Below are 27,831 nucleotides of genomic sequence, written 5' to 3' on the forward strand. Positions count from 1 at the left end.
TAGAAGCATGTGCTTAAAAAAGACAGTAATCAGTAGGAGACTTGCAATCAGGTTTCCCAACTAAAATTAATTTTTACTTATAGCTCAAATATAAAAGATTTTAAACTTTCCTCTAGAAAATATTAGGGAGATAAAAGAAAACGGTTTGTTAATGAACCCTCTGTATACCTGTCAGACTCTTAAGATGGAATTAACACAAACTCATCTCAATGTTTTACTTATTATATGAACATGATGTGAATACCTTCTCTCAAAGTTACAGTGATAAGGAAAGATATTGATTCACTAGCAAGGATTTTAACTGTAGAGATACATATTAGAACAGCAAAACCTGGCAGAGATTAGCCAAGTAATGCTTGGGAAAGTAAACTTTTAGAAAAGAATATACTCACTTCAAGAAGTAAATTCTACAGGAATATCCACAATTCTCAGATGTCTGAAAAGATTCATGTATTTATATATACAAAATGTATCTATCTATTAACGGCCAACAACCAAAAAAAAAAAAAAATCTATCCCAATGCTTACGGTTTCACAGTTCAAACATCTAGTTTCGTTAGTCAGTGTTCCCTGAAAAATCTCATGCACCCAGGTGAGTTCCTGTTTATTGTTCTCTTCAGCTTCATTCATGTTGCCATTTTTCAGTTTCCCATTTTGCTTTTCCTGTTTCTTCTCCTCCTGCAAAATGTCTGCAATGGTGTTGAGCAGGTAATTTAAAAACTCATGTGCATCCTGCTGCATGTAGTTGTCAAAGAGATCTGTGAAGGAGAGAGTCAAGATTTGTACAGCTGAATATCCTTTCCTCCAAGAAAGAAAATTATTTTTTTCCCCAAATACTTGTACTGGCCCTTGCTCAGCAAGGTATTTGGAATCATCCCAAAGAACAGTTTTGCAGCCAGTCACCCTGGCTTCAATGAAGCCACTTCGGGGGAAAGCTTCATCTCACCTAACTTTAGCTGTCTAGAGAGTTACACTCATTGGAGTTGGTTGTGTAGGCTCCCATTACAGTCAATGAAGAAAGCAAGAGCATGACTCATCCTAAATTATTTCCTTACACTAGACACTTACTGCCTAACTTTAGTCAGCACTGACTTCCATCTATATATTCCAAGTCCCTCAGACATTTAGGAACATCACAGTAAGCCACATGGCTGGGAAAATTGAAGCCATTGGATGCTGACACATACTTGTGTACAGTGTCTGGGGTGGAGTTCCCTTTCCTCACAGTGGCCAACACAGGACGCTGTGCTTTGTAGGTGTGGCTAAAATGGTGGTGATGATGTACCAGTGTTTCAGCTGATGCTGAGCAGCACTCACACAGCATCAAGGCCATCCCTCCAACCCTCATCCTGCCCAAAGGCTGGTAGGCTGGATGTGAAAGAGGTTGGGAAGGGGACATAGGTGAGGCAGCTGACCCAAACTGGCCAGTCATATTTTATGCCATGTGACTTAATGTTCATCACTAAAATCTAAGAGAAAGATGGGCAGATTTTCTTTATTAAGATATATATCTTCCAAACAAACTTCTATATATGCCAAGACCCTTTGTCCCAGGTAGTAGCTAGCTGGAAATCATCTGTTGATGGGAGGTAGAGAATAAATCTCCTTTGGTTTTCCTTTGTATCTGCATGTAATTATTTATTTATTTATTTATTTATTTTTTCATTAAACTACTTTAATCTCAGCTCATGAGTTTTTTTCCTCTTCTCCCCCTGCCCTGCTGAGATGAGGAGTAAGAGACAGGCTTCGTGGACACCTGGCAGCCAGTCAAGGTTAACTCACTTCAAGTAGTAACAGTACCACCACCTAACAAAGCTCATTTTTCACACACAAGTCCAATGAGAAAAGACTTGTCCTGTTCAATACTAAATGCTTGCAGAAAGAGGGGAAAGTATCCCAGTGGTGATTTAGTACAGACTTCTCCAGTAAAGGCTTAACTTGCCCATCATGTCAAAGAAAAAAGAATGTGTGTTCCCAGAAATATGTATTTTTATCCCCCTGCTCCTGAAAAAGTTCACATGGATTTCCTCAGAAAATATTGTACAGAACCCTTGGCTTTGTAGTGTCTGGCCTGGACATAAAAGCAGGGTAATACACTGATTCTGACCCTAATTTAAAAAAGCTGAAAACATAAGGTCCAGTCTTTACAAATGATCCCAAACAGTGTGGGGGATTTATCACTAGATGACTCAGAGTTAACTTTTTCATGATTTCAAATGTCTGCCCTGAAATGAACAATCTGCCCATTTATATGCTGTCACCAGGAAGCAATTTCTTCCAGGTGTTTGGCTCATACTTTGTCTCTTCATTCAAAGCCCCTCTGTTTCTAAGCATACCATCCACACTGATATGAATGCAGGCCAAAATATAGCTGTGACAGGCTTCTCTATCTCAAGATGTTCCTCATATCCCTTAGAAGATTAGGTATATTCTGTTGCCAACTTAATGGTCAAAAGGGGTCTGATGCTTTGCAAAACAAGACTGTGTCCACCACTTCCATGAACCAGAACAGCAGCTGATGTGTAGTTAGTTGATTGACCACCCCACACATACCCAGCTCCTTATCCTCCAGGGTGTTCTGGAGTAGGTGGTGTCTGCAGCCTTCCTAGGGCACACATTTTCTATACTGCCAGCTGCTCTCAGTGTTTCTCTCTGCCATACTCCACAAAGAAAAACAATTAAAAAATTACAGCAGTGTCACCCTATTCTCAGCCCTAGCTCACTCTACAGCAAGGTCTGCCCCACCGTGCAGTGAAAACACTAATTCGCACACCTCTGGGAGCCTGTGAAATCTGCTATGGTTATTTCAAGCATAATAACATATACACAGATACTAAAATAATAATACACCCCACAAAGTACTAAAAGTAATTTACAAATCTGACCTGTATTTCTGGTTAATGTGATCACATTGTACAATATTTATTTATACTTTTTGGATCAATGCATGAATACCTTAGAGAACTTCAGTTTTACACTTACCATTCTCTTTTCGTAACCTTGATATGAACTTCTTTGGTGGAATAACTCCAACTTTTTTCTTCTGAGTAGCAATACTGTGGAAAAGATCTGCCAGGCATGTCAGGAGGTTTTCCTTCTTTTTCTGTTGGGCCTTGTATGATAATACATTTTCCCGAAATGGCCGGCAAAAATACAATGCCTGCAGCACGGAGTTACAGTAGCAGGTGTTCCCAAACTGCCATGCAAAATTAAAAACAAGCTTAATCTCTGTGCATCACAACAAAACTAGCTGTTCATTCAGATTCTGACTCCTGTCACTGTCACAAACCAGCCATTTTGCCACGTGATTGCAGTAGAAATATAATTCCACACCCACCATGACACTTCATGGAAAAAACTATGGTGCTCTAAATTAACTAGGATACAAAGTAAAGGTTTCCACTTGTAAGAAAAATAATTATTATAGTGGATTTCATTAAGTTTATTTCCATATCAGGGCTCTATCTTACTGCTCAGTGGCAGAATGACTAATGTTTTCAAAGGAAAAAATTAGTATATCTATATAATTTCTATGGGAACAAACAAGTGATTAAAACACTCCTCTCACTCATTTTCTCCTTGGTCAAATAAAAAAGCTCCTCCTAAGAGTCACCAATGCAGAATGCTGTACCTAAACTTGTACATACTTTAATCACTTCCTCCCTCCTATTTCACAGCTAAAATAGACTTTTAATTTTATTTAAGTGTATGTTCTAATCCCTGGAAATATTAATAGAAATGTTCTCTCTGGGGGTGTATGAAGCCATCTTCAAACATCTGATACAGTTTTGCAACCTACTTTGCCTAAAATTGCAACATGAGATGAGCAGCGCTTAAGACAAAAAAAAAAGACAATCCTGCATTAGAATAAAATTGATAAGAGTAGGGGACAGAAAAGACAAAACAAAACCAAGGAGCAAAGCAAATTTCAAGTAACATCAAAATGGTACTTACATTGACCAATCCAAAGTAGTGTTCATTGATTGGAAACTGCTCTGGGCCAATATCTTTTTCCAGAGCAGAGGCATTGGTGCCCTATACAAAAAAAAAAAAAAAAAAAAAAGTCAAAACCCAACAAAAAAAAATAATAAAACTAACATACATTAAAAAGGAAGAAATTACTTAGAATATTAAGATTTTAAAGTAAAATTATGGACAGTATCAAGACAGAAAATAGTTCTTTCCTTTTAGTTATGATTAGCCAAGCTAACCCTGTCTTACTGATAGGCAAGAACAACTATCTCATAAGCCACTAAAAATATTTGCAAATCCGGATAGTGGAGCTGGCCTGGCATGGAGCCTCTAGCAATAGATGACTAGAAGTGAATGGGTCAGAACAGTGGTTCTTCCCACACCCAACTCCCCCTATTTTTACTGTGTACATTGTAATCTGGATCCCATTACTCTCTTGTCTCATAAAGACAGCAGTTGATCTTAAGCACAACCCTAAAAACCAGTTCCTAGATGGAAGACAGGTTTTCTAAGCATTAAAGAAACTCCTCTGAATCCCTCCTAATTAATCATCAGCCTGTAACAATACTTGGGCTTAAGATTGGCACCCAGTTCTAGTAACATCACTGATGCTAAAAGGAAGTGAAATATACCTGTTGTTTTGTTCTATCTAATATTAAAGAGCACATAAATGCAAGCACTCTTAGATTTCTTAGCCACTGCCCTAATGTGGTAAGTTATGTTCAGCTGTATCTTCACTCCAGCACCAAATTTGTTAAGTAACTGTTGGTCTGTAAGTATAACCACTAATTTGGTATGTTACCTGCTGTTTTGCTATATTAAAATGCTCATTTTTGAACCCGCTAAAATTACTAAGCAAGTGAGGTAGATTGCTGCCAAAGCAAATGTCATCACTCCTATACACATAAGCTTATCCATCCTCTGACACCCTCACTTCAGATACTTCTTCAGACACTTCAGATGAGTTCCCCTCTCGACTGTCTCTTCTCAGTGCTGAACAGGCCCAGCTCCCTCAGCCTTTCCTCACAAGAGAGATGCTCCAATTCCTTAATCATCTTTGTCGCCCTCCATTGGATCTGCTCCAGGAGCCCCATGTCTCTCCTGCCCTGAGGAGCCCAGAACTGCACACTGCACTCCTGATGTGCCTCACCAGGGCTGAGTAGAGGACCAGGATCCCCTCCCTCAGCCTGCTGGCAGTGCCCTTCCCAATGCAGCCCAGGACACCACTGGCCTTCCCATCCGCATGGGCACATCGCTGGCTCGTGTATGAGAGTTTGTTTTCAGCAGGACCCCGAGGTCCCTCCCTGTGCAGCTGCTTTCCAGCAGCTCAATCCCCAGCCTGTGCTGGTGCCTGGGGTTACTCCTCCCCAGGTGCAGAACCCTGCACTTGCCTTCACTGAATTTCCTCTCTGCCCATCTCTCCATCCTGTCAAGGCCCTTCTGAAGGGCTGCACATCACTCTGGGGTGTTGGCCGCTCCTCCCAGCTTTGTGTCATCAGCAAACTTGCTGAGGACGTCTCTGCCCCTTCATCCAAGTCATTGATGAGTAAGCTAAACAATTCCCAATATTGAATTGTGGGGGACACCACTAGTGTCAGGCCTCCAACCAGACCCCGTGTCACTGACAGCGACTCTCTGGGGTCAGCCAGCTCCCAATTCATCCCACCATCCACTTATCCAGACCACACTTCCCTATGAGGACATTGGGAGAGACAGTGTTGAAAGCCTTGGTGAAGTGAAGGTAGACATTTGCTCAGACTTCATCAGCTAAAATTTTCAAAGTAACTGGTAATCAGATTTAGAATTCTCATGTCCCTTCCCTATCTTCTCTCCAAGGCCTGATTTCTGTTTCCTCACTGCACTTACCGTCACCACCACTGGCCAAATTAGATTATTATGTCATGCCAGTTCATTAAAAGAAGATTACGTCAACAGAATTAGCAGTGTGAAACTCAGCACAGGTGCTCTTTGAGAGTTTGCAAGCCTTGAAAGTAAAATATCTCCTTTTAGTTGCCAGGTTCCAGAAAAGCTCCAAAGATTTCATATTTCACATCCCCTTCTCAGATCTTTTTCCATTTTCTCTCTTTCTCTCACATACACAGAGCTCATTGCTCAGACGAAGTGTATGTTACTTCCCGGAAAATCCCTTTGAGACTGAAGTACTTTACAAGCACAAGTCTTCATGAGCAGCTTCATAAGAGATGTGTGTTCTCACCAGACTCTGCTATGTCTTGGTGAGAAACTTGGAAAAAAAGATTGATTGATACAAAGCAATTATTGGCTACAGTTCATCAGAGATGACAGTGTGATAATTATGCAAGTCTCATATGAAGATTAGTTTCATTGCTTGGAAAGTTAGCCTTGCCGAAGATGCACATATTCAGCAAAGCATTCCAAGAGGGAAGAAACTGATAAATATTTGCCTATCTGATATTAGCAGTGAAGCAAACAGCCACTGTTACCCTCAAAACCTTGTCTGATACAAGAGAAACAAGACTACAGAAGATTAATGCAACTTCTGAGGAAAAATATCATATTAATAATCATTGTACAGCATTCAGATCAAAGCAAAGGTTTCCTTTGAACACACTACTAACATTACAATCAAGTTCCCTAAAAGAAAAATGAAATGGGTCTTTTTCCAGTTTCGTAGGTAGTATTCTCCACACTGAAATAAATTCTCCCTCTACAGCTCATGGAAAATACTATCTCTAAAAAGTAACCTCCTATTCTTTCATAAACTTTAGGTTAGTATACTGTTAGACAAATACAAATACAAATACAAATACAAAATAAGCACTCTGCTAACTAGTCGCTTCTACATTACTCATTTGCCTTTCCTCCACGGCTAGGGTTTCTTACTTCAGAGGATGCCAGATGGTTGGACAAATCTTTTCTCATATTTAAATTTTCTTGTAAATATTGTGAGAAAGAGCAAGAATCAAGATTTACCAAACAAAATTATCACTGAAAACCAAACAAATACATGATGTATACTAACCAATCTTCATATAAAAACTCTACATTGCATGGAAATTTCCAAAGTACCTGCTATTGAAAAGCACATCTCACCATGGAACTTTTTTACCTCTCCAAAACCAGGTCTTAGCTGTTGCAAATATAAAATAAGGTACAGTGTGCCAGTGACACAACAAAACTGTGAGACTAAATTCAGTCTTTGATTAAACTGACATAACCTGCTCAGACTTCATTAAGAGTAGAGCCTTCTTGTATCAAAGGCAATTTCAGTCTGATTTATTCTGAGGTCTCCCAAAAGATACTGTTAAATCCATTGAAAAAGAAGTCTAGGAACATGGGTAAGAAGCAGAGAGATCTGATGCTTCAAAGTATATATTCCTTATATGGAGAAAAAAATGTAGACAGGCTACTTAGTAAAACTCAAACCATGTCACATTGCATATAAATTACTTGTTTTGCATATGAAGTTTCCTCAATGTGCAGTTGACATGAGGACATGAGAAGAAGGAAATTTTTCCAAGAAAGTATACCAGAAACTGTACACCAAATCCAGGTTTAAACTGGAAAAAATATATTATTAGGGTTGTGTTAAAGGTGGTTCAGAATTCATTTTAAATCAATCATATCAAATGGAAAACATATTAGTTAGTCTACTGAGGTTGATCTACAGCAAACATCAACCATGACTATTTAACATGGTTTTCAGCATGTTTCAGGGTGTTTGTGTTTGTTCTCACTCCTAGCAAGTGATTTTGATTACTTCTGCAGTGAAAATCTGCTCACACATTTTAATGCAACCACTCTCTATGGTTTTATAAATGCTTCAGCTAGAAGAAATATCCTACCACAGCTGAATCTACTGTAGTTCCATAAAAATAAGCAGGAGCAGCAGTGTAGCTATGGAGCCTGAAATGAGGAGAGGCTGCATAAGTCAACAAAGTGGGATTTGGGAGTATTAAATAGTCATATCACAGTAAAGGAGACTGGCTCCTTCTTAAAAGAATACACTAGTGAGGGAAACGCAGTGGAGTGACTGTGGTATCCAGACCTTATGAGTGAGAACTAGGTCAATATGGAAACTCCTACTATGTATTCTGTGGTGTTGGAACCTTGATTTGTCAGTTTTACCACTTAATTCAACAATCAGTATTCAGGCCTCGTAAAATGGCAAAGACATACAGCTGGAGACATAGCCAAGCACAGGTCAATTCAGGCCAAGGTTTTTGCCACAGCATGGCTCCAAAACATTCAGCCCATATGACCTATATTTTTTTCCTCATGTAATTTTGCCCTAGACCTTCCAAAGAATAAGATTGCTGGTTTTCTTTTCAGTTGAAATTTCTGATAATGTTGCTAAGAGTTTCAATTGTGCTTTGCATCACATGAAACAGATTAGGTAAAAAACCCTCTCCTGTTCCTTTACACTTTAGCATACATATATAAAAAAAAACCTCAGGAGGAAAAAGAAGTCATTACATTAGTTCATTAAATCTCATGTAGCAAAGTAATCTAAATACTATTATCCAATGGAGAATGAGAAATGGACAAGAGCTTATATGAAACATAGTGTTAACAAAAGACAGCAAATCAGACTGAACTGTACTGTGACAGAGCTACAAAAATGGCACTAATTTTCTAGAAATATGCACGTTTAATTTAAATTAAATGAATACAGTAATTAGGACTTTCTCATAAGCCACCTATTAAGTGGGTATCACTAAATAAACAGAAATATGGTAGGAAAATCAAAATTAATTACATTTTTCTTTGTACAGAAAAGTATGCCTGTACAAAGACAAAGAAATCAGAAGAAATATCTTGTTCACAAGAAAATCTAAAAAATATAAGGGAAAAATACATAAAAACTGAATAAGTAAAACAGAAACTTAAATACACAAAGAGCAAGAGATCAGTGAAGGAAGATGGCTGGTCCATGACAAAGGGTTTTGGATCATATACATTTATAGATTAGATTTCTTTTTTTCTTAGCATTCAGGGAAAGTGAGAGCAACACAATAGTTTCCTGAAGGGAGAAACTGAAGACTTAAGACAAAATAACAGGGATGTTTGGGCTAGTAGAGGAGAAATTAGAGTAAAAATAGAAATGGCTTCAGGGCTAGGCAGCCTGAGTTTAAGGATTTTGGAAGGCACAGCACATGGAAGGGAAGGAAAAAAAAGATAAAGAAAGATGGGGAAGGCCTCCTGGCCAACAAATGGCAGTGATGGATAACTCAAAAGTGAGGAGGCAACTGTAAATAAAACACATAATTAGCTTCCAGAAGCAACACAAAGAATCCAGAGTAAAAGGACTGCTAGCAATAGCACAACATGCAGCACACATGCAGCTGCTTTCAACAGATGCATCGCCAGTCCCCAGTGCTGGACTTTGGCTATCCTCAGGAACAATCTCAGTTTTCAGAGAGATATGATGAGTAACTGAAATAGCTGAACCAGCCTTCCTAAAAACTCACAGATATTAAATGCCAAACTTGGAACATTTCTGTAAGTTTTTAAAGTGTAAGTCCCACAAGATGGTTGAATTTAACCAGATTAGTTCTCTCTTCGTTCTGTGAAGAAATGCTTTTTGTACCTCCAGCAAAGCTATTTCGGGTTTTTTTTGCCTCAAGAAGAAAGAGGAGAGACAATTCTATGAAAACACACAGGGGATCACAGTAAACAACAAAAGAACCTTGACAGACTGAAAAACCACTGTGTATTCAAATTTTTTTAGGAAAGATGATTTATCAAAATATATCTAAATAAATTATTTTTGTGTGTTTTTTTCCAAAAAGTCTTCTGTTCATTAAGGCAAATTATAAGAGCTTGAGAGGAGAGGCCTAACCTTTTTCCTTGTTGGGTACATTAACTATCTCTATTTACAGATCTAAGTATTGCATATACTTCAAATAACTTCAGCCCTTTACTGTGTGGTTTCCAAGAAATGGATAAAAATTGCAAGATCTGAAATCCTGAATCTAAATCCTGAATTTAAAACCTTGGACAAAGTTTTTAAAGTGCTCAGTTTAGATGAGTTTTACAGTCATAGCTGGTAAACTCGGTTTTCTCAAAGCACAAAGCAATCAGGTACTGCAAGTGAGGTTCTAGCGAAGCATTGCAAATCCAGTGTCTATATCCATAACTAATTTTAAAAAAATATTGACCTTTAGCCTTTCCAGGATTAGACAGCTTTTACCGAACTGCAACTCAATATTCTCTTGCTAGTCTGTCTGTATCCCCAGTTTAATCATTCTTGGATTAGTGGCACCCAGGCTTTTGCTGGAAAAAGTAGCAAAACCATTGGTTTTGGCCAGTTTCCTTCTTCAAAATGCTTAACATCAAGATTGTCTCATGAGTCAAAATGAAACTAAGATTTGCTTACAAACAATTAACTTCTTTAGAAACATCTTTGTTCTAGACTACCTAGACTGCATATGTGGTGCCTCAGAACATTTTAAAAGCAATGCACCTTTTAACTTTATCACAGCTGCACCAGCTGGAATACTCTGATAACCTGGACACAGAAGTAGGAATATGTTTATTAAATCTCCATACAAGGTGAGTAATGAGGGCTACAGCTATGTTGCAGGACAGGTTTAGAATTAAAAATTATTTTTGGACAGTATTTTACTTTTAGAGAATCCACTAAGGAGCTGTGATAAGTGCAAGATTCTTCACATGAAGAGAAGAAACACCATGTACAAAATGGGAAACAGCTAAGGTAGTAGTGTTTTAGAAAAAAAAGAAATAAAAGGGAAGTCTCTGTGTTTGTTTAAAAAAATTCCCAAAACCACAACAAATGTTGACAACACAATGAATTCTTGCAGGTGGTAGTCTACAAAGATCTTAGAGCAACTTTCTGTTTAACTTGTCAGAGGTAAGACATCTTACATCCAGGTTTGCGTGCCTGGTTTCAAGAAAGATAAAGGTAACTGAAAAGAATCCAAAAGGAACCAGTCAAAATGGAAGACTCAGCTCTAGAGAAAAGTGACCTATAAAAAAGGTTGAATGGGGTTGTGTTGCATAAGACAGAAAAGGCTGCATAATGCAGGAAAGAGCATGACAATATTTTCAAGTCTACAGTTGGTTACAGAAAGGAACTAGTCTGTTCTTGGTCTCAGCAATGGGCAGGATAAGAAGTACCAAGCTCAAATTACTGTAATGTAGATTCTAGTATGACATTAGAAAATGTGATGTAGTTCCTATAATTGAAAATCTCCAACTTTTGCTGATCTACATCAGAAATAACACAGGTTTGTCATATTCAGTGGAGATAAAGTTGGAGATTTTATTGTCCTATGATACTTTATATACAGCTGTTATGAGGCCATTAATTGTGAAATCAAAAAATCAAATTTAATAATGGAAATACACAATATCCAGTAAAGTTTGAAACCCTCAGCACAACAGCCTTTTCTGCAAGAGCTGAGCATACCCAAGAACATGGTTACAGTGGAGTCCTGACAGTGGAGGCGCTTCCTCCCCGCAAGCACTGATACCCTGGGGCGTTAAGTACATGATGTACGTAAATATATGTAAGCTTATCTATAAAACAGCCAACCAAGGACAGTTCCTGATGCCAAAGGAAGGTCAGCAGAAGAGAATTGGCTGACTGCTTCTCTGACTGGCCAGGACTTAAGACTCCACAGACTGTGGCTCTTCAAACCCATCAGAATCTCACCTCCTGTGTGGCACTTGCCCACCACACACAGTTAATCAGGGTCCAGAGGCTGCTTTTAATGTCATCTCTTCCACAATTCAGATTCACTGGGCCTTGCTGAGCTATGACTAAGAGGTTCCTTTATTGAGGTGTTTAGCATAACCTCTGGTTTTACTCTTAATTCAGCAACGTGAAGCCAGAGACTATATGCGTCTAAAAGAAACACACTGTACACTACACATTGTGTTCATGAATTGTCCTCTTGTGCTTACTTTCTAAACAGTGCATAAAACTACTTCAGCCATTAAAGGGTATTCATGAGAGACAAGCTTCAGCCATTACTTGGGCTTATACTTTGGAAATGATATATTAGGATGTTTCTCATTCTGCATATGCTCCTCTATCCAATAAAAAATATCTTTTGTGAACTTCCATTCATTGTTTGATGGAATGCACACTTCCTGTCTGTTAGTCCAGTACCCATTTGTCAGCCATACTTTCAAGTTTCTCATTACTTCAGAAAGTTTTCCAATGATTAAACTTCATATTCTCTGTACTTTTCATATTTTTGTTTCTGTATTTTTCTTTTTAGAAAAACATATTGTTATCTATTTAGAAAAAAATATCTATTTTTTTAGACTATGGTTCTAAAACTGCATTGCTTGAACTCTCTAAACTTATCAGATGTAAAAATTTATTTTCCTTATCAATGTAAATATGCCTTCAGATAACTTTTTTATTGTCTGGCATGAATTATTTTGCCTTTATCTGTATTTATGGGAAGATATATAAGATATGAAGTAATATACACTGCAGGTTGTCCAAATGAATAAATCCAGTTGAAAATCATAGTGATCAGTTCTGCAACTGAATAATATTCTTATTATTCCTGTATGAAACAGTATTTTAGTATTTTCACAGCATTCAAATTGCAGAGATTTTTTTTGTCTAAAGCATTTTTCAAATCTATTTGTAGTTTGAGTCTTCATTCTGCCAATGCCCTGTATTCAAAAAAATCCTGCAATGAGTCTCTAAAATCATGTTATTAAATAAACAAAAAAATCCAACATTTATTCTTATTTCCTGAATGTAGAGACTCCTAGGCTTGTATGTTTTTTCTCTATAACTAGTTTCTAGGATGGTTAGAAACTGTTTGTTTGTTTGCTTGTTTGTTTATTTTAAAATGAAAGCTGCAATTCACAGGTGTTCACAGAATTCCTGATGAATTCTGTGAATGTTTTCATGCAGAAAACCAGCTATTTGCCTGAAGCTCATAACTCTGAGACTATGAGAAGAAAGAGTAACATGAAACTCCAATATTAATCTAAGGAACTGCAACTTACTTCCCAAAGGATATCTATACAACAACTACCAGGACTAACTGTGAAGTATCTCAGATGACACCTTGTATCAGAGAAATCTGAATGTGCTTAGATTATTCTGTTTATTAATGGCCAGAACAACATGAAGTTCTAGTTGGAATATTTGAAATACTATTACAAAATTATGAAAGGAGGGGAATTAATACCTGTTCTCAACAGAATTACAAAAGAAATATGGTCCACAGAGCTTGTTAGCCAGATCAGTATAAATGTATGTCAATACATTCTGAAATGGTTAGATGTCCTTCACTGCACATAACAGTAATATCCCTAGGCCACAGCTGCAGCATGAGCTTAACTCAGAACTCAAGGCTGTACCTAAAGCAGAGAAACATACTACAGAGGATTTCAGTAAGCATAAAATGCCAGCATGACTATCTTTGAACCAGCATTTGGTACTTGAGTCATTGGGTTATTTCACAGAAACAATAACCAAAGAGAATTACAGCACTGTAGGGGCTACATCACATCCCTAGCCGGTGCCTGCAGTCTACAAGTGTTATGAGGCACTGCCTGTTGGTATTCCCTCAAATAGAGTTTTTTAATGTGTCTTATGCTTCTTCACATCTACTGTACCTATTCTACATAAAAGATGACAACTGCCTGGTGTATGCATCCCTCAATGGTGAACATGGTGTGCAGACAGAGTGAATGAGCTTTTACAGGGGCTGAAGGGCAGGTAAGTTGAACATCCTGGGGACTAGACCTCCCTTCTCAAGGAACATGGCCATCACACCCATGTAAGAATCCCACCAACTCCTTGAGGCACAGTTGCCTTCATCCCCTCCACCATTCAGAACAAGTTTTAGCTCTTAGTTCTCATTAAGGTAATCAATGAATAATAACTAGAACTATTGCTATTATTGTAACTTAGAGGACAAAACTGGTAGAAGACAATAGAAGAATTTTGTTTAATTCTAGAAAGTTGTGCATTTAAATATTTACTACAAGTAAATGTGCCAAGTGGAAAATTCCCCTGCCAATATTTTTTTCTTACTGGCTAGCTCCTACTGTGTCTGTCTCAGCATGTGAGAGCTTATCCAGCGAATATATAGTACTAAGTATCTTTTGCAAGTGAGTTAAATACTGTTCCTGTCTTTCTTGCTTCACTACACTTGTTTTGATCCTTCCTGAAAAGACTAATAATCTCTACCATCTTTAGGAGATCAAAATTACAAATCAAGATACCAGATATCAGGCAGTAAACTTAATAGCAAACATACATCCAAAAATGCTGGCTAGCCAGATTTTTAAATTAATTCAGCTAAATTTCAGTAACTTTTTTCCCTTCAGGACACGAGAGCAAACATTGGATAAACACACACATAAAACTTTGTCAAGAAAAGGATTGCCATCAAAAGCATAATCTAAGTTGCATTCAGGGAGGGGCAAGTATTTCAGGACCAATTGCTGCCTCTGTCTCTCTTCCACTACTCCCCCTGCCACCCCTGAAAATCAATCAGACATCATTGTTTAGATTTTGGGGCATTTTTTTCAAAAAACAAAAACCCTTTGTCAACACTCTCAAGTGCAATGAGAAAAAAATAAAAACCAGAACACCTCTTTTTTTTTTAAATTACTGAGTCCAACCAGGTTAAAAAACTTAGAAACCTACAGTTATGTAGCATTATATAGAAAAACATGTTATATTACCTATGAACTACACAGCTTTTCCTTGTTCCACATATTGTCAGTAGCTCAGTTTTCAAGCATTGTAGTGGAGGAACAAGGTCTGGGAATCAGCATCTCAGCATCCTTCTAGACAGATTTCTACAGATATCTTAAATCAAACTAGTGCTGCAAATATTTAGGTCTTAAAAAGGCAAAAGGTTTACTTTTATACCTCTAGCCCTCCGGAAGGTGGTCATAGATCCTACAGATCACTGAGTTCAAATCCATCACCTCATCAGAGTGGACACATTTGCAGAAGAGCCATAACACAATATTGCCAACACTTGCAAGAACTTGTATTTCTCTTTCAGCCCCAAATTCCCATAGCTGTCTGAAAACTCCATTGTTTTTGCCTAAAAGAACTTCCAGTCCCTAAGGGTTATCCAGAAAAAATGAAATGTGACCAACACAACATAGCATCTCTAAAAGCTAAGTACTCAGACCTCAAGGAATATGTAGCCTTAAAGCATCATTAACATTGAATTGACTGCACCTTCTGTCACAGTACCATGAGCTAGAATTGCCTTGAAGTATGAATCCTTGTATGCCTTTTCTGCTTGGGGTTCTCCTTCTTCCCTTCAGTCTCTCCATCTCTCAGATGGTAGTTTTGCAGGATACACTGGCAATGACAGCTGAGCAGCACACCATTACAACCTCATCAGCTCTGCTGTGAATCTGCTCAGTCTTTGGGAGAAGCGTGTTGCGCACAAATGCATCTGTCTGAAGCACATAAAAAAATAAGAGTTCCTAGTACTTTATGCCAAGGTCTTACATCCACCTATGAGTCTCCAGATCCCCTTCATGTGGTGCTCTTTTATACAGTTTACAAGGCATCACAACCACCATTAATCAGCAGTAAAAACTGAAGCCTGCCTCAGAGAGAGGGTAAGTGCACCTAGGTTTTCTCCTCAGTCCTGTATCATTTCCTGAACCTCTCTTTGCAGTATTTATGGCTCACTGGACTGGAAATCATTAAGAACAATGAAAATTTCAGAAAACTAGTTAATTTTGGTGAAGAAAGGTGAGCACCCAGGTTATTATACCTAAAATCTGGACTCTGTATTAGTTCTTTAAACCTCAGAACCAACTCACCCTCTCTGTATTTCAGAGTAGACATTTCAAAGGCAGGACTGAGGTTCAAATCAAAACTATACATAGGATTTCCTAGGCATCTCATTTGCAACAAAAGAGCAATCCCACTTAAGTGGAAGTGTGGACACATGGAAGGGGAGAAGGCTTGCAATCTGCACTCCCTCACTCTGAGCCCACAGAAGCCAGGCCTCTGGGGCTGTGCCCGCTGCCTTACCCTAGAGACAGGCTCCATTCTCCAGGGCGGAGGAATAGTATGTGTGGCATCAGCAGCACAAGGCATGCTGGGGCACCACATGGAGGGGAGCTGGCAACTGTGTGTAGCTGCTCTTGAGGAACCTGGAAATAAGGGTGAAAAATACAGACTAAAAAAAACAAAATGAACAAAAATAAGATTCTCTTCTGTTTGCACTGAGATGCTTAGCATGCAACCATTTCTTTGGCAAGTTTGCTACTGCCTCACTGTATTAAAATCTTTTACGAAGTTTGAGCTTTTCCTCATCCCACCAAGAAGTTTCTAAAACCTAAACCAAATTAAGTGCTCCAAGTTTGTTAGAATTGAAATCAAACCCAAACACAATGCAGAAAGCATCGTTTCAACTGTTCCATGGGGAGAAAAGTAGCAAATTGAACATAACAAACAAAAATATGTTTCCTTATTCCCTTCTAATTGCGTAGTCTGGTTTAGAGAAAGCTAAGTGATTCAAGAGTACAAACACCAGTCTTCTTCGAGCAGCATGCAGTGCAAGTTAAACCCTGTAATCTCTAAAGCCAAGACTTCCTAGAACAGGCACCTAGCATCGGGATCCAAAAGTGTTATTAGGCATCTAAACATCCTCCTTTTCTGTGTAATCAGGGGAGCTCCTGGCCCTAGGAGACCACAGGGTGCCTGCCTGAAGGCGTTAAACAGGGTCACTGATTTAATGTGGATTCAGAACCCAACTTTGGTCCTCTCGCAGTATTATTATTAGGGCAGGAGGAAGGGCAGGCGGAGGAAGGGCGGGCCATAGCTCCGTCTGCTACGCGCTTCGGCCGGGGTCAAACGCGCTCCGGGGGGCCTCGCACCGGCTCTGCATCTCCGTCCCTCCCCGGCCCACGCCCCGGCTGCTCCAGGAAAACTCCTCGGGACATCGTCACTCTCAGTCGGCCAACTCCATCCCAGGCACTTCCCGGCGCAGCCCGCCCTGTTCCCCCGCCGCCGGGGCAAGGGACGGAGTGGCGCGGTTGTGCTGCGCCCCCGGGCAGCCCCCCAGCTGGCCCCCGCAGGGGCTGCCGTGCCGCCCCCCCCCCCGTCAGCACTCACCATATTACAGATGGAGGCGATGTTTCTGACAGTCATTAGTCTAAAGGTTGCAGCGATCCCACACCGCCATCTTTATAAGGTGAAAACAGCCCCGCTCATGGTGGGAAGAGCGCAGGAAGGGATAGGGGGCGGCGGCGGCTCCTGCTCCGGGGCTGGGATAAAAGCGAGAGGAGGGGACTGCACAGGCACCCTTTGCGGCCGCAGAGCAGCGAGAAGGACGGACCTTCCCGGCCTCCCTCCTCCGGGCTAGTGACTGGGAGCTTCAGCAGCGCAGGGAGAGCGGCCGCATCTCCGCTCCTTCCGCCTGTGCCTCTCGCACGGTCCGCAGGGCCCCGGCTCCCGCTGGAGCGCTCAGCCGCGCCTCTGCGCCAGCCGGCACCGCGCTAATCTCTCCCTTCCTCCTCCTCCTCCTCTTCCTCCTCTCCCGGCGGCTGCCGCTGCCGCTCGCCGCTCCATCGCAGCGCCGCGCCCGCTGATCTGCTGTGACAGCGCCGGGGAAGGGAAGGTCAGAGGCAGTGCCCGGCACGGGCACCCCAGCGGGCCCGGCGGGGCGGCCGCCGCCGCAGCCAATGCGCTGCGGGGCCGAGGGGGCGCGGGGGGGCTGCGCCCGCCGCCCCTCCGGGCGGGCCCTCCGAGAGGGGCCGTGGTGCTTTAGTCGCCGGGCCTGGAATGGCCATGGGGCTGAGAAAGCCGGCCTCAGAGCGTACACAAGCATACCGGCAGGCAGCGGGGTGAAGGACAGGAAGGCAGAGTGCAGGCAGGAGGACGTGAATGTGTGGCAGTTTCGGCGGCACCGTGCTTTGGGACATGCTCACCCCACCCATTTAGAGGTACACGGGAGCCCAGGCACTTCCAAAATCCAGAACAGTAGGCTGGAATGTTATTTACTGCCCACAGTTGGTGCTTTGTATTGCCGTGCATGCAGATTGCATTTGTCTTCACAAATGTCGTTTTGGGACTATGTCCACACCACGTGTGCAAGTGCTCACTCACAAATTCACAACATGTGACATTTACACAACACAGTTAATGTAATAATCGCAGTTTCTCTTCAAACACAAGCAAGTTGAAGCCCATGCCTTTCTCCAAGGTAGAGCAGTGTGAGTATATTACATTTACACACTTGATAATAGGCACAAAGTTGTTAAATAGCTAACTTGAGGTCCCATAGTAAATCTCTGAGAGAAGCAAGAACATAATTCAGCTAGGGCAATCCTCATTTTAGAATTCCCCTTACCTTAGCAGATGTTGTTTTTTTCAGCAGGAGCTTAAGGCCCGTTTATTGTTCTTCTGCTATGCTGAGGAAATCATTCAAATGAGGAGAGAGTTACTAACATTTCTACAGACACTTCTGCCCCTAACAGCACCTGAAGTGTGGCATGCTCATGCTTGGCTATGCCTTTCATTTCATGAGGCTAGAATAAAATTGCAGCCTACAGAGCCTGGATCCACAGGCTTTATTTATTTATTTGTTTGTTTATTTTAAGTATATTAATTTTTTATTATTATAATTTCAAAAGAAGATCTATGATTACTAGTAAAAATCTGGCATCAGCAGTAACACCAGTAACATCTAAAGATAAATTCCTGCCCTGAGAATACTGTTAGGTAAGTGACCTTAATCCAGCTCACTGTGGACAAGTGCCCACTTTATAAGAATGGTATCAAATTTGGCATTAGTTGGTATGTCAAGTTGACAGTTTCAGCAAAGAAACTCAAAACTGAGTTGTCACAGAGACAGAACTTTCTTCCCTCCCTAAGTTGGATTAGTTATATTAAATCATTGCAGACATTTAAAATACAGGATGGAGAAAGATTTTTGGACATAATGGAGTGAAGTCCTCTGGGCCATTAAACTGCTTCATAAATCCACAAATCACTATAACAAAGAGCCATCAAATAACATCACTGAGAAAAAAAAAATATCTTTGGTATAATTCTATTAAGTTCATGGTCTTACATTATGTGTGAATTTGATCCCAAGTGTTTAATTTGCTTAAACTCAGAGGACTGGATTATACATAATATGACAGGTTTTCTCAACATAACCAGGGAAAATGGGAGTTAAGCTGACGTGTCAGGACTGAAGCAATCAAGGTCTGATTAGTTTCCAATGCATTTCTAAGTAGCCTGCAGAGACTGAACAGTACTGCACAGTACCTGGTTTTTAAACTCTGATGCCTGTCATTACACAAGCCTAATCATGTAGTCTTTGCTGCAGCCTGCTTATTCCAATTTACTGTGGAGAATCATACTTTCTATCAGTGAAAAGTTATGGAGCAAACAAATGGGTTTGAAAGGTGATTAAAATTTTAAATGAAACAAAATGCAATATCTAATAAAGCCATTTGCCTCACATATATTTTAGTGTCAATAGCATTATTTCCATAGTACAAACCTCAGAGAAATTATAGAAATTGTGAAAATAAAATAGAAAAAAATAATATTTTCATAATTCTGTTTTTCTCAAATGCTAGTTGCTTGACTTCAGGGTAAGTTTTCGGTTGCTTCTGTCGTTAAACATTATTTTTTTTGGGCACAAAATTAAATGCTTGCTACTGATTAAGCACTTATTAGTTGCTCAAATATTTATTTGTAAACATGCACACACATCATTCTGTGAATTCTGTATCATATTCATTAATGATAATATACATACTTTCATTTAAAGGTGGACACATTTTATGTCTTTTTTCTGAAGATTAATAATAAAAATAGGGAATAATATACAAGTGCCTATAATGTCAGTTTGTCAGTAGTCTAGCACTGTCTTTTTTCCTCTTCAGATATATCAAAACAGGAAAAAAGAAAGGAACTTTCATGATGGAAATGGACTGTTTTTGTTTTCTTCTTCTGTAGTCATATTCAGGAATAGAAACTTTATTTCTGTAACTGTTTGAAGATAAAAAAGTGCTAAGCAATGCAACAAATACTAGTTACAAACTATATAGGAATTGTATAAATAAAGAACAGTGCACAATTGTTTCCACTCTAAAACACTGCCCTATCACCTTACAACAAACAACCAACCCTGTGTTTCTTCTGGGTGTTAGACAAAGAGAAGGAAAACAAAGGACTATTTATAACCTAAGAATGCTTATATAATTTCTGTTGAAAGGTCAAAAAATACCTCCTGCATTTAATTTTAGATCCGTCTTAGTCTCATCTGGTTTTACACTGGAACATTTCTATTTCACTGCATAAAATATGGACCTATTGTAAATATCCTCCTTGGCTAGCAGAGGCATGGACTTCCATAACATTTTCCATCTGACTTTTTCAGAGTACTCTTCAAGCATTCACTCAGAGTTGTCAAATTACTGGGTGGCAAGTTAATATTAGCTTCTTTTACAAAGCAAGAAAATTGCCAGCAGAAATTTAGTGACTTGTCCAAAGTTAAACAGAAGAGTTGGTAGCAAATCTGAGGCTAGAATATCTGCTCATTCTGTGCTACAAAGAGGATATTGCATTTCCTCTCCAGAAATCTTGGAAAATTCCACAGAGGGTTCATTATGTTTTTCTTGTAATAAACTTGGGTTCAGAAGTGGGTAATCATCAGTCAGTTTTGCTGAACAAATGTTTGAAACAGGTCAAATTTAGGATATATTTCCAACTAATTAAAAGGTCATTTTAATGGAAAAGGGAGTTAATACAGTACTAAGGTTTTCTGGAAGCATGGAAAAGATATAAGAATTATAAGAGAATTCAGATACCTGAAATACTTGCAGTGCTGACAATGTATGTTTAGAATTTTACAATTTTTTTAAAATATGTTTTGTATCTAATATTAAATTTTGTTCTACCAAAAAATAGCAAAACATCTTTAAGAAAATGGCAAATGTGTAGACACAGGAATGAGTAATCAGGATTTTCCATGAAACTTGGCCTTATTTCAGAACAGACTGGTGGCTTTAGTACAATGCCAAATGGCAGCTTGCAGCCTATGGATTGAATCTGTGGCACATGGCTCATAGCAGGTCCATGGAAACCACTCCATCTGCACCTGAAATTTTAATGGTAAGACTGAGTTGTAGTCCATAAAAAAATCATTAAAATCCATAGAAAATGTGGAGAGTCTAAAACCAAAAAATCAATTAAACTTTGGAATTACTATTCTTCTTTAAGTCTATCATTTTTAAAGCAACCTCTACCCAGCATTTTCAAATTATCTGAGAAATTATTTCTCTTGATTCAAAATTCTGTAAAACTTAATGTTTTGGTGATGGTATGACTTGTCAGGATTCCAAAGATAAAGCATGGAAAATAATGCTGCATTAAATCAATCCCCAAATCTTGTCTACCTTTTGCTAGTTTAAGCATCTTATAGTTGGCAAGTAGAGAATACCATCTCTTCATTTTTTTCAGAAATTGCTACTTTACAGAATAAAACAAAACGCATTTACAGCATCTGACATCATCTCTTTTTTTGGCCAGACAACAGATCTGAAAGCCCAAAGACAGCAGAATAACACAGATGCAAATACATTGATATTGATGTACCAAAAGCTGAGTAGATACAAGGGGTCTTGTAGTTCTCTAGTGAAAGCCACTAAATTCTATTCTATGAGGAGGCTGTGAAAGCCACTAAATTCTATTCTATGAGGAGGCTGTTAAAGCCTTTGCAGTCAGTCCAATGTTGAGGATGGCCTAGAGCCGTGATTATCTCATAGTATCTTACTTCTGCGCTTTTCCTTCTGCTTGAGTTTCAAATACACTGTGTTAAGAGCTTGGAACAGTGACAATAACAGAACTTCAGTGAATTGCTTCACCAATTTAAATAATACTAACCTTCCCCACACTCACTACTCAAGTAAAAATATTCCCACCTTTCCAGAAGTAAGAGTCTCGAAGAATGACCTCTTCATCAGGTATATTATTCAGCCAGGGAGCTCACTAGCAAACTTTACTGGCATTTTTCTTACCAATAAAAGATGTGCTTTCAGGTGGGATCGTACTATTTAAATTTTAATCATACATATTGGCTGGAAAGATATAACCAAAAATTAAAAACCATGGAAGTAATTTATCAAACAAAAAGAGACTCACTAAGGAAAAATAACAGAAAACTGAAGTTTTTTACAGAAATATATCACTATTTCTGCCTCTGAAAAGGAAATAATGATTCTGGCTTGCCTTCCTCTTCTCCAAAGATTTAATTTGTTATTTTTATTGTACTTTACAGGCTCAAATTTTAACTCACAAACATTCTGAGGACAAAAAAAACCTCAAAGGACAGATAAGCTCTAAGTGGAATTTAGTCTGTTTTCAGCATGAATTTAAAATAGCCTTTACATTTTATTAAATTGTGCATAAATTAATTAAATTACACTTTTTTTATATTATCCTCTCAAAGTTTTAACCAAATTATACACACACACCCACACACAAATATATACATATAAATCAAAGGCTATTACGTTCTAAGATTCCAAACCTGATGATTATTTAATGCTACTCAGTACTACTGAGTACTCAGTGTAATCCACCTGCAAAGACTGATGGTCACAATGAGGTTTTACTTGATTAATTTTCCTTCAGTGTGGAGAAAGATGGTAAAATTGAAGTGAAACATTTATGACAATTGCACATTGTGGTAAACTCATGATGTTGTTAAACAAGTTGTTTTCAAGAGTCTTCTGTGAGAAGAATAAAAGCAGTTGACTTTGAGACTTAATTCTTGCATCCGACAAGGAGAGACTTGGCTAATTAGAGCACCACTCTTCAAGATTTGAGCAAGTTAGTTCACCTCATCCAACTCTTTGAAAAGCTGAACACTAATCTACAAAATAACCAAGACACCCTGCTGCCACTTAATAAATTTCAAAATGTCCCCATAATAACTGGATTTCCTACAAATTCTGCTCATGACAAGGGCTGTATTTCTCCCAGTTAGTGATCCAGGGTAATTGCAAAATTAACCAGATCCACTGATATTTCCCTCAAGTCCCCAGAGTACCCACGTTGTAGGCAGACTCAGTGTCCAGCTGACAAGTTCATTCAGATAAAAGTTACACCCACACGCATGGAAATAGCAGATCTGCCTGCAGCCTCGTAGGTAGCAACTTAATGGTTACAGCATTTTCCCAGGAAATGGGAGAACTAACCTGCAAGTAAAGAGGCTCAAATCCACATCTGACCCTTGCAGTAATTTATTAAAGGACAGTTATTTTATTCCATAGGGAGGGTTTGGTAAAGGACAGTCAAGTCAGGTAGACTCTGCATTCCTTCTCTTGAAGTTGTGCCACTGTCAGACACAAAAGTTAGTTTCATGGAGACAGAAAGAAGACAAACAACGCAAACTTGTATGAGGAAAACAGAAGAACGCCTGTGAGGGGCAAGAAAAAGGTGTCAGATTATGCAAATGATTAAAATGCTCATCTTGGATGGATACTGATCACTGGTTTTCAGTGGTTTGCTGTTTTTCTGTGTAACAGAAATCCCAGTTTACATTCTATACTGGAACAGAAGAAACCAAACTTGATGTAAATCCCACTGGCACAAGTGCTAGAAATTTAAAGGTTGGATGCCACTTCATCTTTTTGACTACATTACAGAAAATGACTGATCTTACTTAGGTGTCTGACTGTAGAAAACAGTCATTGCAAAGGAGCCCACTTGAAATAACTTCAAACTACGTGTCTCACAAATTTATCTCCAGAGACTGATTTACCCGGAGTCCTGAGACAGATTTTGAATCTTGTTGCAGAGACAATTAACTGGTACCGGGTTAATCTGCAACAATGTTTTAAGTGTCAAGAATTAGACAGAAGAGGTAGCTAGAAGTGGTAGGAAACAATTTCTAGAGTCATCCCTTGATTGCAACTATGTGACTATATGTTTCAGGCTGCATCAGCTTGTTTCAACTCTGTTGAGAGTAATTTAAATGCAGGGTTCAGATTAGGTGTAGCAGGCCAACTCGTTATTTTCCTTTCACACACTTTACAGGTGCTGTGCTGGTAGTAGCTCGGCATGAGCCAAGACATATTGCTTCTTACTGGGACAAGAAGGTACGAATTTTCAGCAATATACACACCTATTTGAGAAGCAGGGACTTCTCAAATAGTTTCATAGAAATAGAAATAAACTTCAAAAGTTTGGACAATTCTCTCAGGCACAGGGTGTGATTCTTGGGGTGCCCTGTGCAGGACCAAGGGTTGGACTCAAAGACCCTGATGGGTCCCTTCCAATTTGGTATATTCTATGATATGTTGTGATTTCTACATACCAGCTTTGCTGGACAAGAAGTGTCTGTGCTTCAAACTACTAATTCCCTGTTTATACTAATCTGCTCGTACTCGCTCCAAAACCTCTTAGTAGCATCCCCAGACAGGCAGCCCATTTTATCTGGGGCAGGGCAGCAGCAGTGCTGTGCCTGTGCTGAGGGCTGGCTCGCAGGACAGGCCTGCTGCCTCCGTGTCACCCCTGGCGCGCAGCCCAGCAGAGCTGTCCGTCAGGGCATTAGCGAGGCTCGGGACTTTACCTCGCCATCCTCACAGACAGCTAGCTCCTAAGCCTCCTAAGCAGGGCTTAGACAGGAGTTTAGACAGAGATCAGCGGTATTTAGCGCCTCAAAACCGCTACACAGCTGCTACTTCGCACTTTTGTTTCCCTGTGGTAAACATCTCCGAGCACCCAGAACTCGGCCTGGGCGGGAATGGACGAGCACATCCCGAAGAAAAGCCTTGATGTGACCCGTGGGGGCCGCGGCAGGAAGCACAGCTGAGCAACTGGGCCGAGCCCTCAGACCCGGCCGTGGCCCGGCTCTGGAGCAGCTCCAGCGCCCTCTGCCCTACGGGCCCCGCCCCGCGCGGGGTCACGCGCGCTGGCCTCGCCAATAGGCAGCGGTGACTGGAGCTCGTGGGGTCTCGCGGGAGCGCGGGGCTGTATTTAGTGCGCGGAGAGGCCCAGCCCGCCCTCTCTGTCCCCCGGCTGCGGGCGCGGTAAGCAGGCTGCGGCCGCTCTCAGGGGGACTTCAGGGCCTGGGGGGTGGAACCTACGTCGCTTTCCCTTCACATCTTGCCCTCTCGGAGCTTGGCGGTGCTCCGTGGAGTCAACACGGGGGGATAGAACAGCTCGTTCTCACTAAAACCCAGTGCGGAGCCCTCCTCTCCGCCCTGTATCCTGTCGTGAGACACAAATGGCCCGTCCCTCCTTTCCCCCGGCTCGGTCCCCTCCCTGCCCGGCTGATACCTCTCTCCTTCCGCAGTGTGTGCCGAGGCACCGGCGAGCTCTTCAGATGCTCCCGATGGGCAGGGGGAAGCGCTGGCGGTCTGCACTCCCGCCTTTGGACGCCTATGGGTGAGGGGCACAGCCAGCTCATCACTCCTCTTACAGCCTGGGGCCGGTAAGAAAAGGCTTCGGGCTTCAGAAGTGAAGGGCTTTGAATCCCGAGACTTTTTAAAGGCAAACATATATGGGAGTGCTGCCCTGTGTCTCTGAGCAAAATGACTGTCTACATTTGCGTGCTACTGTTCTTTAAATTGCAGCTATTGAGCAGTACAGACCTTAATTCTGAATCACTGCATAAATTTATTTTTTTATAGGCCACATCAAGAAAATTGCAATTATAACCTGCGATATTTTGGCTGTGGGCACTAGGGATTTGGGCTTAAGTGGGCTTTTTCTAACTGTTCAAACAACAAAAAATACCCCCGTGTCTTGGTCATTCCGTGCAATCTTCTAGTCTTGTAACAGTGTCTTTTGTCGTCTCTCGGTTGAGTGCTGTATAATTTGTAATGAGGTGTAATATCTGTCTGCAAGTAGACACAAGGTAGCAATGAATTGTCTGGCAATGTTTCAGTCAAATCTACATATTTATAGCTTCTCTCGGTAGTGTCAGCGCTAAAGGAATGTATGTATATAAATAAACTTCATGTATAAAATAAACTTTATGTATAAAAGTATATTTTAAAAATTGTTAAAAATATATTATATGTAGTTTACCTGGGCTAATGAACATGCCTCTTCAACAGATTCAAACCACCACCTTTTGCTCTAGGTTTTGATTTGATAATGAACTTGTAAATTATTTCTGCAACTCCATGGAAAATTACTTTCAAAATGTTTAACAACATAGTAGCAACTCTGTAGACTATGGCTTTGAGAAGGTCTGTAGTTAAACATTATTAATTATAATTTTACGATTTTTTGTGTGTTATTTAGAGGCCTCACATAGCAACCTCATGCCTGAAATGTTTTAGACATGGGTAATCGCACCTAAATGTGAAGCAATGCTCAGGATTTCTTAGGAATAAATAATGCTTTCTACTGGAAGGTAAGTGCTCTCATCTAATGACAATTGTTGATGGCTTTTAATATTGCTCTTTAATAATTTACAAATTTCAAGCAGATTGTGGTATCTCTTGAGCAAATAGTAAGTTCAGATAATTTTAGTTGATAAGAAAACAATATACTAAAATATACTACTCCCCTTTTATGCTTTGCCCTCTTAAGTCTGGCAGTGTCTTAAGTGGCCAACACAGAGGGGTATAAAAGTTCTCTTGCAAACCCAGAGGTGAGGTTGAAACTCTTCTTTGGATCATGCTTAGGAGGAACACATTAATGTAACTGCTGGACTTCAGGCTGCTGAATCAACTTTATTAGTAGCTTGTAGGAAGATTTTGAACTGTCATCTTGTTATGATATCTGAATCTTAATATCACAGGTTTCCCAAATCTCTGTGCTTTTGTGAACCTATGTGATTAATGTCTTGCATGAACAGTTTCTTGTAAATTGTTTGATCTCCAGGTATGGAACTGTGAAAAGGACTATCAGATAATAGTTGGATGCATTGTTTCCTGTTCCTGAAGGAGTTTAATTTACTCCTTGCTGGAAAACGAAGAAAAGTAGCTTTGACTGGTAGAAACTTGTGTGGTAACTGTTAAACTTTATATAGATTTAGCCAAAAATTAATAGCAAAAAAATCAGAGAAAAGCCCGTGATAAGTTACTGGGTAAGTAATTTCTTTTGAGAAAAGACTCTGGCCTAAGGGTTAGTGTCATATAGAAGGTTCATGTAGCTCAGCCCAAGAGTAGTTACCTGTTTTATGTGTGCATGATGCTGACTGCAAGTTAAATAAAACTTCTTTTACAGGGATGAAAACAACATGTGCCAGGAGCTGATGTTAAACAGCAGTTTATGATTTCCTGAGTGGGTGATTTCTGACTTGGTACGGGATGACTGCAGTTGTCACTTCTAAGTATTGTCTTGGAAGTAGAATTGGGACAAGTGATGGCTAAAATTGTCTTTGATGATCATGTTGAAACAGGCATCTCACTGTTTGTTGAAAAAGGTTTCCTAACAAAAACTGCTGTAATTTGATTGTGTTTGTGGATTGGTTGAAATAAACTGAGTATTAATTGAAATAAAATATAAGTATGCTACCAGAAGTTTGTGTTCTGAAGGTTTCTTGTTAAGGTACTTTCTGAGTTTGACACTTTTGTGCTGTCACACAGAAACATTCTCTTGCCATGTCCAGACTTGATAAGTTTAAGTTTACAGATCCATCGAAAAAGCCCTCATAGTCTTATTATTGGTATCTGAGTATTCTGAAGTATTTCACAATAGAAAAGCACTGAAATCAACCAGCTAACTCCAAATTTATTTCATTAGACTGTACGTACTTGCATATTCTCTAGAAAAGGATTGTCTCAAATTGTAAAGAGCATTCCATACTTATTTTAAATTAACAAGGTAAGTGCTGGAATATTCCATGTAAAGCACTATCAGTGGGAAGGTCCTGGAAGAGCAAGATCATTGTTGAACAATTGAAAGCTTGT

At 39.9% G+C, this 27,831-nt stretch overlaps 1 protein-coding gene, 1 long non-coding RNA gene and 2 other non-coding genes across 4 annotated transcripts in view; 3 read left to right on the forward strand and 1 right to left on the reverse strand.

Annotated features, from left to right (window-relative positions):
* USP46 (ubiquitin specific peptidase 46) overlaps window positions 1-17,561 on the reverse strand; it is a 34,396-nt gene extending 16,835 nt beyond the window's left edge. Inside the window, exons 1-4 of the mRNA XM_005517717.3 lie at window positions 17,054-17,561; window positions 3,955-4,035; window positions 2,983-3,196; window positions 529-758 (exon numbers count right to left, since the gene is read on the reverse strand). Of these exons, the coding sequence (XP_005517774.1) occupies window positions 529-758; window positions 2,983-3,196; window positions 3,955-4,035; window positions 17,054-17,089 (561 nt within the window). The 5' untranslated portion in view covers window positions 17,090-17,561. The remainder of the gene's footprint in view (window positions 1-528; window positions 759-2,982; window positions 3,197-3,954; window positions 4,036-17,053) is intronic.
* A 7,393-nt stretch (window positions 17,562-24,954) lies between these two features.
* Window positions 24,955-27,441, forward strand: LOC102114529 (uncharacterized). The gene is made up of 4 exons (XR_272719.3): window positions 24,955-24,993; window positions 25,260-25,397; window positions 26,216-26,327; window positions 27,146-27,441. It is a non-coding gene; the product is annotated as an uncharacterized LOC102114529 (long non-coding RNA).
* On the forward strand, window positions 25,070-25,192 carry LOC148184131 (small nucleolar RNA SNORA26). Its single transcript, XR_015772856.1, has one exon. It is a non-coding gene; the product is annotated as a small nucleolar RNA SNORA26 (small nucleolar RNA).
* LOC148184132 (small nucleolar RNA SNORA26) lies at window positions 26,494-26,612 on the forward strand. The gene has a single exon (XR_015772855.1). It is a non-coding gene; the product is annotated as a small nucleolar RNA SNORA26 (small nucleolar RNA).
* Window positions 27,442-27,831: the final 390 nt, after the last annotated feature.

The sequence above is a fragment of the Pseudopodoces humilis genome, chromosome 6, assembly GCF_049639895.1.
Source record: "Pseudopodoces humilis isolate 2021_Gansu_Grassland_sample_001 chromosome 6, ASM4963989v1, whole genome shotgun sequence".
NCBI lineage: Eukaryota > Metazoa > Chordata > Aves > Passeriformes > Paridae > Pseudopodoces > Pseudopodoces humilis.